At 39.8% G+C, this 12,734-nt stretch overlaps 1 protein-coding gene across 3 annotated transcripts in view; it reads left to right on the top strand.

Moving 5' to 3' along the window:
* The window catches only part of Peak1 (pseudopodium enriched atypical kinase 1), a 230,639-nt gene that overhangs the window by 200,755 nt on the left and 17,150 nt on the right, over nucleotides 1–12,734 (top strand). For all 3 annotated transcript variants that reach the window (XM_013346256.2, XM_026779029.1, XM_026779030.1), the window contains one exon: nucleotides 5,207–5,949. In XM_013346256.2, coding sequence (XP_013201710.1) covers nucleotides 5,207–5,949 — 743 coding nt within the window. The remainder of the gene's footprint in view (nucleotides 1–5,206; nucleotides 5,950–12,734) is intronic.

Raw genomic sequence — 12,734 nt, 5'->3', positions numbered from 1 at the left:
TATGTATGTATGTGTATGTATGTATGTGTGTGTATGAGTTTATGTGTGTGTATGTATGTATGTGTGTATGTGTGTGTATGTATGTGTGTATGTATGTATGTGTGTGTATGTATGTATGTGTATGTATGTATGTGTGTATGAGTTTATGTGTGTCTATATATGTATGTATGTGTGTGTATGTATGTGTATGTATGTATATGTGTATGTATGTATGTGTATGTATGTATGTATGTATGTATGTATGTATGTGTGTGTGTGTGTATGCCTAGAGAAACATACACAAGACACATCTGAGGATCAGTTATTTGGGGAGGGGTGTAGTAGACTTAAACAGTCCCAGAGGCAGTGTTTAGAGATGGATGAGGAAGGCCAGAGATGTAACTCAGCAGCAGAGTATCTTAGCATGTATGAGAGCCTGGGTTTGCACTCCAACACTAGAGAGAGGAACAAATAACCCAATATGGGAGAAGTGGGAAGCTTCTTTCAATTGTGTGGCCGTACCACATCTTGTTTGCCCATTCAGTAGGTGGTAGACGTTTGCGTTGTTTCCACTTTGGGGCTGTCAGGGATAATTCAGCATAAGCACACGTTCTGGTCTCTGTGTCGACATGTTTATTTCCAGTGGCTATCTCTGTAGGAGCGCACGTGCTGGCATGCGAAGACTCTGTTTTACTCTTTGAGAAACTCCCAGGCTGTTCTCCAAAGTAGCTATTCTCTCTTAGATGCCTACCAGCAACGTATGATCATCCAAATTTCTCCACATCCCACCACGGCTTACCTGTGAATTTGATTACTGTCGTTTTTATTATAACAATCCTAGTAGTTGTGAAGTATTAGGGTTTTATTATATCATTATCTAATGAGTATTGATGTTAGACATTTTTCATCTGTGTATTGGTCATTTGTATATCATCTTTGTATAAATGTGTGAATCCCTTGCCCATTTTTAAATATTCTTAAAAGAGTTTTTTATATATTCTAGATGCAGGTTTCTTCCCAGAGATGTAGTTTGGACACATGTTCCCCTACTCTGTGTATTTTTCTCCTCCCTCCCTTCTTCCTTCTGATCTCCTTCTGATCTCTCTCTCTTTCTTCTGCCCCTTCTCCCTCCTCTTCCTCGGGTGTCTATCCAAGGTTTTGCTATGTAACAATCTATCCTCAGCCTCCAGAGTACCAGGTTTACAGGCATGTGTCACCATGCTTGGCATTTTCTTTTTACTTTCTCAAAAATGTGCTTTGAAGCATATAAGTTTTTTTTTAATTTTCTCTTTTACCACACTGTTTTTGTTATCTTGTTTTATATTAGGTGTTAGAACTAACCATTTCCCAAGAACACAACCACTTATTTCTATTGTCAAATTTGTCATATTTCTGGAATAAGGATATAGCTCAGGGTTAGAGCATGCTTGAGACCCCACGTTTGACTCCCAGCAAAGAATAATATAGAGTTTTATAGTTTTAACTCTTACATTTAGATCTTTTTATACATTTTAGTTTAGCTTTGTTTATAGTGTGAAACAGGGGTCCAACTTTAATTTTTGGTTTTGGTTTTTTGCATATGTGTATTCACTTGTCACAACCCTGTTTGTATTTTCCTCCATTGAATTGTTTGGACAGCCTTTGTCAGTATTAATTGACCCGTTAATATAAAGGTTTCTTTCTGGCCCCTTAAGCCAATTCCATTCTTCTATATCTTTGCTCTTATACTAGGTACTACACTGTCTTGATTACTATAATTTTGTAATGAGCTAAGACTATTTTTGACTAGTCCTAAGCCACTTACGTTTTCATCTGAATTTTGGGGTCCCCACATCAATTCTGCAAGAAATCCAACTGAGATTTTCGTAGAGATTGCATTCAATCTGTAGGTCAATTTGGAAAGTATTTCCATCTTAGAAATATTAAAGTCTCTGATCCATGAGCTTAAATAGGCTGCATAAAATTAGTCATTTTAATAATGTGACTGATTTTTAATAACATAACTAATATCCATTTATGCTGGTACTTTTTAATTTCTTTCAGTGCTGTTTTATAGTTTTCAGCATACATCTCTTGCTTAATTAAATTTCTCCCTTAATACTTTAGTCTCTTTGTTGCAAATAGGGTTATTTTCTTAATATCAATTTTAGAGTAGTCATTGCAATTGATTTTTTGTACAGTAATCTTGTATCTTGTAGTCTCACTAAACTGATGTATTCTTTTCTTTTCTTTGTTTACAGCAAGTTCTCATGTAGTTCACACTGGCCTCAAACTTACTGGGTAGCTGAGGATGGCTTTGACTTCTTGTGCCCCCTGACTTCATGTCTTGAGTACTGAAATTACAAGTATATCGCATGACATTCAGTTCTGTGACGTGCTAGGAATTGAACCGAAGGCACCTTGCATGCTAGGCAAGCACTGTACCATCTGAGCCCTGGCATATTACTTCTGGTAGATATTCATGTGATTCCTTGGGCTTCTCAAAATACAAGATTATATCATCTATACATAGAATAGTTTTATTTCTTCCCAATAAGGATGCTTTTATTTGTTACTGTTTCCAGATTTCTATGGCTGATGCTCAAGTAGAAGACAGAATAAAGATGGTGATGATAGAGCCTTGTATTCCTGACGTTAGGAGGGGAGCATCTAGTCTCTTATCATCAAGTATGATGTTAGCTCTTGGTTTGAAAGAAGCTGTCAGGCTTCCCTTCTGTACCAAATTTGTTGGATGTTGTCATGGAAAGGCATTAGATTTTACCAGATACATTTTCTACAAATTTGAGAAGATCATGTGAGATTGTTTTTTCTTTTGTTATTTTGTTAGCATAATATACAGATTAATTTTCAGACATTAAAAACCAACCTTGCATTCTTGAATAAACTCAAAATTCTATGGCATTATAATGTTTATAATGTTTAAAGTGTTGCCAGGTTCTATTGCTAATGCCTTACTGTTTTCACTTTATTCATAAGTAATAGTAATCTTTAGTTTTCTTGGATGTCTTTGATTTGGTTGTGTAGGTAACATTGCTTCTACAAAATTCAAGGTAGAAAGTGTTCCCTCTTCCCTGCTACTTTTTGGAAGAGATTGGTAGTAATACTTTGGTTTAATTAATATTAAGCATTTGGTAGAATTCATTAGTGAATCCATTTAGCCCTGAGTTTTTCTTCATGAGAATTTAATTAGTTATTTAGCTAGCTAGCTAGTTAGTTAGTTGTATACTAATAACGGTCATAAGTAAGGGCTTGTACATTTCGGGCAAGCACTGCACTAAGCCAAATCCCAGCTGGAAAGTCTTAAAAACCTTTGCTCCCTAGAGCTATATAGTCTTTGCTTATTCTTCACTGCCCTTCTTCCTTTTCCTCCCTTTCCCCTCTTTGTCTACCTCCCTATCTGAATCCCCACTCTCTCGTACATTCTCTCTGTATATTTTTGTTTGTGTTTAATGCAACTCCCTTCCTTATAAAAATACTACTGTGTGCTGTTAGTGGAGAAAGGAGATCCTTTGGTTTGCTGTGTATACGTGGTAGTTTGTGGTTTATTTAAACTCCTAGGTATTCTTGATCAAGGTACTATATGTAAGACATAGAATATAATTGTAATCACAGTTTATATTGAGTCTTGTCCTTGGTATTTCTTCAAGCATATGGTTTTAACAAAACAAACCACCACTTACTAGCATCTCAGAAGCATCAGTATTTGTGACTTTCCTCATCACTATGACAAAAGCAGATCATGGAGGGAGGGTTTGTTCTGGCTCACAGCTTAAGGGACAGTCTGTCATAGGGGTGGGGGTCATGGCAGTAGAAATCCGAGGCAGCTTTGCATCTGAAGTCAGGAAGCAGAGAGATGAATGCTGGTGTTTAGCTCACTCTTGTTTTATTCAGTTCAGAATCACAGCCCAAAGTCTGGTGCTGCCCACATTTGGAGTGGCTCCTCCCACTCCAATTAGCCTAATACAGAAATCTACAGACATATTCAGAGGTCTCCTAGGTGATTCTAGATCAGACTGGGTGGATGGTATTAGCTTCACACAGTTCGTTTACCTGTACTCTCTATGATTATAGGTAGCAAAATGTCTTGATTTCCTAAGACTACTGTAATAATGTGCCTTAAATGGGTTGCTTAATACAACAGAAAGTAATTATTTGAAAGTTGTAGAATCTAGTTACTCAAACTGAAACTTCTGTCCACAGAACCATGCTTCTTCTGAGACACTAGGTAGAATCTATTCTTGCTTCTATCTAATGTTTAATGATGGCCATCCATCTTTGGCATTCCTGGTTTATAGTTAAATCTTTTCTGTCTCTGCCCCTGTAACCACATAGTATCCCCTTTATTTGTCTTCATGTTGTATTTTCTTTTTATTAGAATACCAGCCATATTTGATTAGGGTCTTCCTTAACCTCAACCATTGGAAATGGAAAGACCATTTCCAAATGAGGACCTATTCATAGATACCAAGGGTTAGGACTGCAACATAGTGCAACCCATAACCAGGCATTGTGCTTTCCCTCTTTCTCTTGAGTAAAGGCCTCATTTTTTGAATAACATGACTAATTTTTGTAACTTTTGTAGAAATTTCATGATATATTTTTGTTTTTAGAAAAATAGTGTCTTCTTTCCATTATGTAAGAAACAAAGTATTATTGAACCCTCGTGTGCTTTGCCCTCTAAACATAAACATTGGATGCATTATATGTACATATATGTAATGGCAGGTGTTATATACAACGTAAAACCAGAATGCTCTCACAAGAAACAGAACAATATTTTGTCAGGCTCTGTACAGTGGTCCCAATTGCTAGTTTCAATTCAAATAATGCTCCCAAGTATTTCCTTTGATCCACAAATGCTATCATCTCTACTGTCACAATTCAGATGTTTCTAGTGTCTGTCCTTTCTTGGTGCTGTGGCATCGTGAATGTTAGCATCACTGGGGACAGGACTGGAAAATCTGGATTCCTTTTTGAAAACAAAGCCCACCACCTAAACTAGTGTCATGTTCCTCTGGCAGAGAAATGCTGAGACAGAATTCATATTTGTTGCTCCAGTCAAACTTTGGAATCTTATTCATTCAGTGTTCATTCCTTGGCTGCATGTTTTCAGGGAAAGCATAAGATTCCCCATGCCTACTTCACTCATTTCTACTTGCTTCAGTTATGAAATGAGATTGAAATTTTTGATTAATTCTCTTTTCTTCTTTCTTTAAAAATAACACAGGGCAGTCAAGAGCAGCTATGATACCTCCCAAGCATCCACGGCATCCCAAGGGAGCTTCGGATGATGCCATCACCTTCGGAGAGAAGACAGACCAAGAAGTATTGAATGCTTCCCAACCCACGCCACCCCCACTGCCAAAGAAAATGATTCGAGCCAATACAGAGCCGATCTCCAAAGACCTTCAGAAGACCATGGAAAGTAGCCTTTGTGTCATGGCTAATCCCACCTATGATATTGACCCCAACTGGGATGCCAGCAGTGCTGGGTCATCTATTAGCTGTGAACTCAAAGGACTGGACATTGAGTCTTACGACTCCTTGGAGAGACCTTTGCACAAAGAGAGACCTGTTCCTTCAGCAGCAAACAGTATCTCCAGCTTAGCCACTCTCAGTATTAAGGACAGATTTTCCAACAGTATGGAGTCCCTCTCCAGCCGACGTGGTCTCTCCTGTAGACAGGGTCGAAGCATCCAGAAGCCACAGAGACAAGCACTTTATCGAGGACTTGAAAATCGGGAGGAAGTGGTGGGTAAAATCCGAAGCCTTCATACAGATGCCTTGAAGAAATTGGCTGTTAAATGTGAAGACCTCTTCATGGCTGGGCAGAAAGACCAACTCCGCTTTGGAGTGGACAGCTGGTCAGATTTCAGGCTAACCAGCGACAAACCATGCTGCGAAGCTGGAGATGCGGTCTACTACACTGCCTCATATGCAAAAGATCCACTCAATAACTATGCCGTCAAGGTAAGAAAATATCAAAAGTCTCATTTTAAACTTTTTTTTCTTCTTTTTTGAGACAGGGTATCTCTGTGTAGCTCTGTGCTATCCTGGAACGCTGTAGACCAGGCTGGCCTCAAGCTTACAGAGATCCCCTGCCTCTGCATCCCAATCTGGGATGCACCACCAACGCCCAGTTTTTTTTTTTTTTTCAAACATTCTTTTGTTGTTTTTTGCTTTTTGTTTTTTTTTTTGTTGTTTTGTTTTGTTTTTTTGAGATAGGGTCTTACTGTGTAGCTTTGGCTGGCCTTGAACTATATAGACCAGGCTGGCCTCAAACTCATAGAGATCTCCTGGCTCTTTCTAAAGGTGTGTGCACCTGCATGCCTAGCCTTACCTTACTCTTAGCCAGCACCTTGTTACTGAGTTGGCTCCGTTCTTTCTTCCCACTTTCTTTCCTTCAGTTCCTTCATTGTGTGAAAGTAAGTGAGCTTCCTATACTAGCAGATATACTCTAATAAGTAGGTTTATTATGAAAATGAAATATAGACATTAAAGAGAATAGGATAAACAAACATTCTGCAAGAATCTGGAAGTACTGTGACCAGATACCTGATAAGAAGCTTCAGGGATGGATGATTGATTTGGGCTACAGTAGGAGGGGATGCAGTGGTGGGGAAGGCATAGCAGTACGTGGGTGGGTTGGTCACATTGTTCCTCCATCAGGAAGCGGAGAGGAGGAAATGCTGATTCTCAGTTAACTTTCCCCTTTTCTTCAGTCTGGGGCCCTAGCCCATAGGACTGTGCTGCCCACATTCAGGGTGGGTCTTTCCTATTCTTTCCAACCTTTCTGCAAACACCCTCATAAAAACCACCTCATAGTCACACCCAGAGGTGTGTTTCCACGATAAAGCCCTTCACATTGAGAATGAACATTAACTATCACAGACTTCTCTGAGCCTTGGCAGTTTGCAGTGGTCACCTGTAAAAACGAGACTGTTGTGCCTTCCAGTCCATGCTTCCGTGTCTCTACCATGTAGGAGATCCTTGTCTGCCCCTCCTCCATGACGCCTCTGCTCCCTGGGGAACACTTCCAATGACAAAGGTAACTAATACTTACTCATAAGGTCAGGATTTTTTTCTCCAGTTGACACACGAGGAAGGTTTTGCTCAGTGAGGTAACTGACTTGCTTGAGGTCACTTAGCTACAAGTAGAGCTAGAATTTAAGCATAGCTATCAGGCCAGCAAAATGACTCGTTGAACAAAGGCACTTGCCAACAGGCCTGATGACTGAGTTTGATGAGTTCAATCCCTGGGGCTCAGCTAGTGGAAGGAGAATATGGACTCATGTACTTCACACACACACACACACCCCAATAAATGTAATTTTTAAAAGCCTCAGGTATTTCTGATTTTAAAATGCATGTCCACTGTTCCAAACAGTGCACTATTTTGAGAGACACAGACCACTTGACATGAAGGATTCCTGTCTGGTTATACTCACTGCAATAGTCAAACACAAATATCATGAGTGTAACAAGTGTTGTGTGGACTAAGATCTCTAAGGATTTGCCTTCTGATCCTGACTTCACCATTTTGTAGCTTTGTCTGTAATAACACCTACCTATCTCTGAGGCTATCATGTGGCTAAGTGAACTATCTTTGACAGCTTCCCTACTTTAAAAGAGTTAAATATCTTTGGGTCTCAAAGATGTTTTTTCCTCTTCTCTCAGATGTTTAAAATGATATACCATGTACCTTCTGGGACTAAGGTGACGATTAAGTAAGATAATCCAAGTGAAAGCGTTTAAAGCACAAAGCTCAGTATAATGTTCTCCATTCCCATAGCCTCCTTTTACTGATTCTATCCACTGGTTCAAAACCAATTAACATATCTAAATGACTTTTACACTTTAATTTGGCTTAGAAGGACCAGATGGTTTCTTAGTAAATTAATGGATAAGATAAACAATTGCCTTACCTGCCTATCAAGACCTATATGTTGGACCAGCTCTTTAGCTGGTGGCTTCTCTGCAATTGCAACACCTCCACTGCTGACTGTCTTTACCCTCTGCTGCAGCCCACACTTTTAAAATTAAGCCAAGGGACAAACTGCAGAGAGAAGATATAGACTCAAGTTAATATATTACTATTGAGTATAAAAAGGCATTTTGAGATTCTGTGTAGCTCTTAAGAGCTATTACATCAATTGGGGTTATAGTACCTTATCTATCTTGGGTCTTTATTGCTACAGATCACCAATGCAGAATGAGTACCTATTTCAGAAAGGAGCATAAAAGAATCTGTTCTTTCAAAACAATTGAGAAGTGGGGCTTGACTAACTTTATGTATTATTGCCACGCAATCTTGTCTCTTTCCTAAATCAATGGTGTAGTATTGATTTCTTTGCTTGTAATAATACAAAAGCAATCTCAAACGAACAGGTGGCAAGTGATTATATACTGGGAGTTGTTGGCAGGTTTGGAACAGGGTGCTTTATACTAAATGCTGAATATAAATGTCTCTTTGAAGGCTTTCTGGGCATTTCCAGAAGTATCTAATTGATTATACAACCTTCAAGGAATAAATTCTAAGAAATCTGAGAACCCTGCATTTGTAGAGATGAGTTAAAGAAAACAACAGTTGGCCCAAACAATTCTTTTTAGTGCTTGTCTTCTTAACATATCCCTTTACCATGTTGGTGGAATTTAGAATAGCCTAATAGATAGGACTGTCTCTTAAAATATTGCAAAAGGAAGACAGTTTGAAAGGTAAAGGACCATACCTACATATAGTAGTAGTAGTGGTAAACTATTAAAATATCTACTTTGTGTCAGCTTTTTCAGGCTGCCATAACAAAGTATCATAGATTGTGTGGCTTAAATAATAGGATTTGTGTGTATGTGCATGTGTTGTTGGGAATTGAACTTAGGGTCTTGTGTGTGCTAGGCAACCACCCTACTACCAAGCTAAATCCCTAGCCCAACAATAGAAATTGATTTTCTCATGTTTCTGGAAGCTGAACAGTCCAAAGTCAGAGTTGTAACTTGGTTATTTTCTGATAAGGGCTGTCCCTTCTGAGTCCTCCTGCCATGATGAGAGTCACTAAGAGAGAACAGACGTTCTGGCCTTTTCTTAGAAGGACACTGTTGTAGCCAGGTCCCAACCATATAACATATCTAACTTAATCAAATATGGTTTCATTGTGCTTTAAAGCTTCAGCCTGTAAATGTGAAGACGACACAACTTAGTTCCTAGGAGTCCATCCTCCTCCCCTCACTTCAACTCATCTTTGTCGCAGGCAGATGCATCCCAGTCCCCTTAAGGGTCTGACTCCCAAGAATCAACTCTAAAGTCCTCATTTAAAGTCTCATCTGCATGTTATCTAAATGAGATATGGATGAGACTTAAGGTGAAATTCATCTTAATGCAACACTGTTGTCTGTGAACCTGGTAAAACCAGACAGCTTACTCGCTTTCCAAGTATAGTTGCGTACAGGCATAGGATAGACATTCCATCCTGAAATACGGGAAATCAGAGGCAGAAAGGAGGAAAGATGGGTACAAAAGTCCAATTTTAGCTAGTCTTAAATGCCCTTAACTCGTATTTCTCTAAAAGATGCCCTCATTTGATCCTCTGTCACTCATATGGCTCCACAGAAGGCTCTCCCACCCTCAGGCACTATTCATTGTCCTCCTAGCTCTCCAAATCTAGGGAAGAGGGTCATCATTGGACATTCAGAAGGAAACAGCCCTACCCGCTGGACCCTTCGTAAGAAGAACAACATTGATACCTTTTTCTGAAAGTTTTTTTAAAGCTTTCATATGTATAAGTGGTATGTGTGTGTGCTTATGTGAGTTTATGCGCATTCCATGTGTGTGAGCGCCTGTAGACGCCAGCAGAAGGCATTGGGTTCCCTGGAACTGGAGAGGTACGGATGGTTGTGAGCTGGTTAATATGAGTGCTGGGAACCAGAGCCAAGTCCCCTTTAAGAACAGTAAGCACTCTTAATCTCTGAGCCCTCTCTCCAGCAATAGTCTGAACCTCTCTATCACCCCATGGCCTTCTTCCTTTCCATTGAACATAATGTACACAGACAGCCGAAGAGCTCTGTGGCCCAGGCCTGTAGAACTCGAGCTGTCTGGTAGTCTTTTTGTGCCATTCTTTCTCCATCCCCTCTGAACAAAAACTGCACCCAAACTGGCAGTCTCTGCTAATGTACTATCTTGTCCCTCTTCCTGATTTCTGCTGAGAAGTCTGGGAACTATACCCATGACCTCTTTTTCTAATAACTGTTTAGCCCACACCCTTAGTGTCCTGTAAAGAACAAGCTTTCAAGCCTGGTGTGGCGGTACACACCCCTAATCCTAGCACACAGGTGGCAGAGGTAGGAGAATCAATTCAGGCCATCCTCGGCTATGTAGAGTCTGAGGCCATCCTAAGTACATGAGATTTGTCTCAAAACAAAACAAAAGATTAAGCACTCATGCCTTTTACATGAGTAGACCAAACAGTCTTCCTCTTCTTCCCCCTTTCCTGTTGTCCTTTAAGCAGTCAGGCGAAACAGAGATACTCCTTCAGTGCCTGGCTTGACCGTCTCAACTAAAATCCAGCTTTATCTCTCGTGTTCTTTCCTCAGCACTAGCAGATAGTACAGTCCGATTCCCTGCCACTCTGTGACATGTGTCACCTTTCCAGTAGTTTCTAAGATGGAGTTCATTTCATCAGAGACCTCACTGCCATCTCCATTAACATCTATCTCTGCTGTAGCTGTCAGTCCAGACTTACCCAGGCTTTTTCTAACATCATCTCTAAATGCTTTCAGCATCTGCCTAGTCCTAAGGCTGCTTCTAAAACATTCATAGCTGTTGTTGGGGTGGCACCCCCACAGTTTTTGTTTACGTAAGCTTATAGAAAAGCTGTCATAGTCTCTATAGCCTAAGAGAAATTTATTTTCCAAATTCTGGAGTCTGGAAAACCTAAGGGCCAGGTTGTGGCTGACTTGGCTCCTAGCGAAGGCTTTCACTGGCTCTGTAAGCAGCCACCTTTTCCGTGTATCCTGACATCACAGAGAAAGCAGGGGAGCCTTCAGGGGTCTCTTTACTGCAAGTACATTAATGACATCGTATTAGGCCTCTACTCATAACTTGTTTAAACTTAATTACCTTCTTATTGCCCTTATCTCCACCTGCAGTTGTATTGATGATTAGGGCTTCAACACAGGAATTTTGGGAGACACCTCAATCCATAGCAGGTGTCAGTGTTGGCCTTTGTTGTAAAACAAGTGGTTTTAACTTGGGACTTTTACTGAATTTGAAGGTTTTCCTATCTCATTTCTTCTCATTTGTCTTCATCTTGAATAGCTTTAATTGGTTCTTAAACTAAAAGGCAGTGTAATATAGAATAAAGAGTTTGGATGTATCTCTATTGTTAAACAGGTCAAGAACTCTTTTGGTTTTTATATCTGTGGAAGCTGGCTGCCATGCCTACTCATAAAACTGTTATAATACACATGGTTATGTAGCAAGACTGCTTTTATAAACTATAGAGTGCATTTAAATACAATGAGACAATTCATTGTTGTTAATACTGGGAAAATAGTCCACATTCTCTAGGTTACTCATTATTATTCTTTAATATTGGACATTCTCCTAAGCATATTTAGATAGGGTCTATACTTAGATATTTTCTTTCTCATTACTTCAAAGATATAGGAATCTTTTTTTCCTCTTAAGATTGTAGAAGAATGCTACAAAATGAAGCAACCTCAAGAATTTCAGTGATGCCAAAATTAGAAACAAATTAAGCTCCTGATATTAAGAAATAGTTTAATAAATTACGGCACATTGTCCCAATTAAATGTTTGTAACCATTAAAAGTGGTGACTATAAAGACTATAGAAGATGAAAAATGTTTATTGCAAAGAGCCATAGAATATCAAATAGTATGAGCACAACTTTGTTTAGAATGACCTATAGAATAGCAGTATGCAATTAAATCCTATGTGAGAGTGATGATCATTATAGGTGACTGGGTTTTGTTTATTTATTTTTATTTATTTATTTATTGGTTTTTCGAGACAGGGTTTCTCTGTGGCTTTGGAGCCTGTCCTGGAACTAGCTCTGTAGACCAGGCTGGTCTCGAACTCACAGAGATCCGCCTGCCTCTGCCTCCCGAGTGCTGGGATTAAAGGCGTGTGCCACCATCGCCCGGCCTGGGTTTTGTTAAAAGATTATCTCTTGATCTATTCAGTGGCAGGACGGACTAGAGCATTTGAGGTTGTAGATCATCACACTGGGTTTCCTAAAGGCACAGGTACCCTTAGGTGTCCTTGCTTTCTCTTCTCTGTAGTCCTGTCCTCAAACATAAATCATAAGTAGCTCCTACCTCGTGTTCCTCAACTTTCACACATACTGGGTTTTTTGTCTGCATTCCCTTTTCCTGGAGACAGTATGACTCGGTGAGGAATTTCAGCCTTCTGATCTACAGATGACCTGTTCCATAACTACCCGGGGGATCCTCACTAACAACCATTTTCTTGGTCTTATTCCTTACCTACAGAACTGGAATTGCCAGCAGTGAGAGCTGCTCTCTCCCCGGCCTCCTTTCCTTCTCTTTCCGCAGCTCTAACCATTTTCAGCCTTTAATCCCAGCACTCAGGAGGCAGAAAAAGGTAGATCTGTGAGTTTGAGGATACCCTGGTCTACAGAGCAAATTCCAGGACAGGCTCCAAAGCTACAGAGAAACCCTGTCTCGAAAAACAAACAAACAAAAAAAGCTGGGGTTTTTAGGGGGGCTAGAGAGATGGCT

The sequence above is a fragment of the Microtus ochrogaster genome, chromosome 5 (genome assembly GCF_000317375.1).
Source record: "Microtus ochrogaster isolate Prairie Vole_2 chromosome 5, MicOch1.0, whole genome shotgun sequence".
NCBI classification, from domain to species: domain Eukaryota; kingdom Metazoa; phylum Chordata; class Mammalia; order Rodentia; family Cricetidae; genus Microtus; species Microtus ochrogaster.
This window is presented reverse-complemented; position numbering and strand designations above follow the sequence as displayed.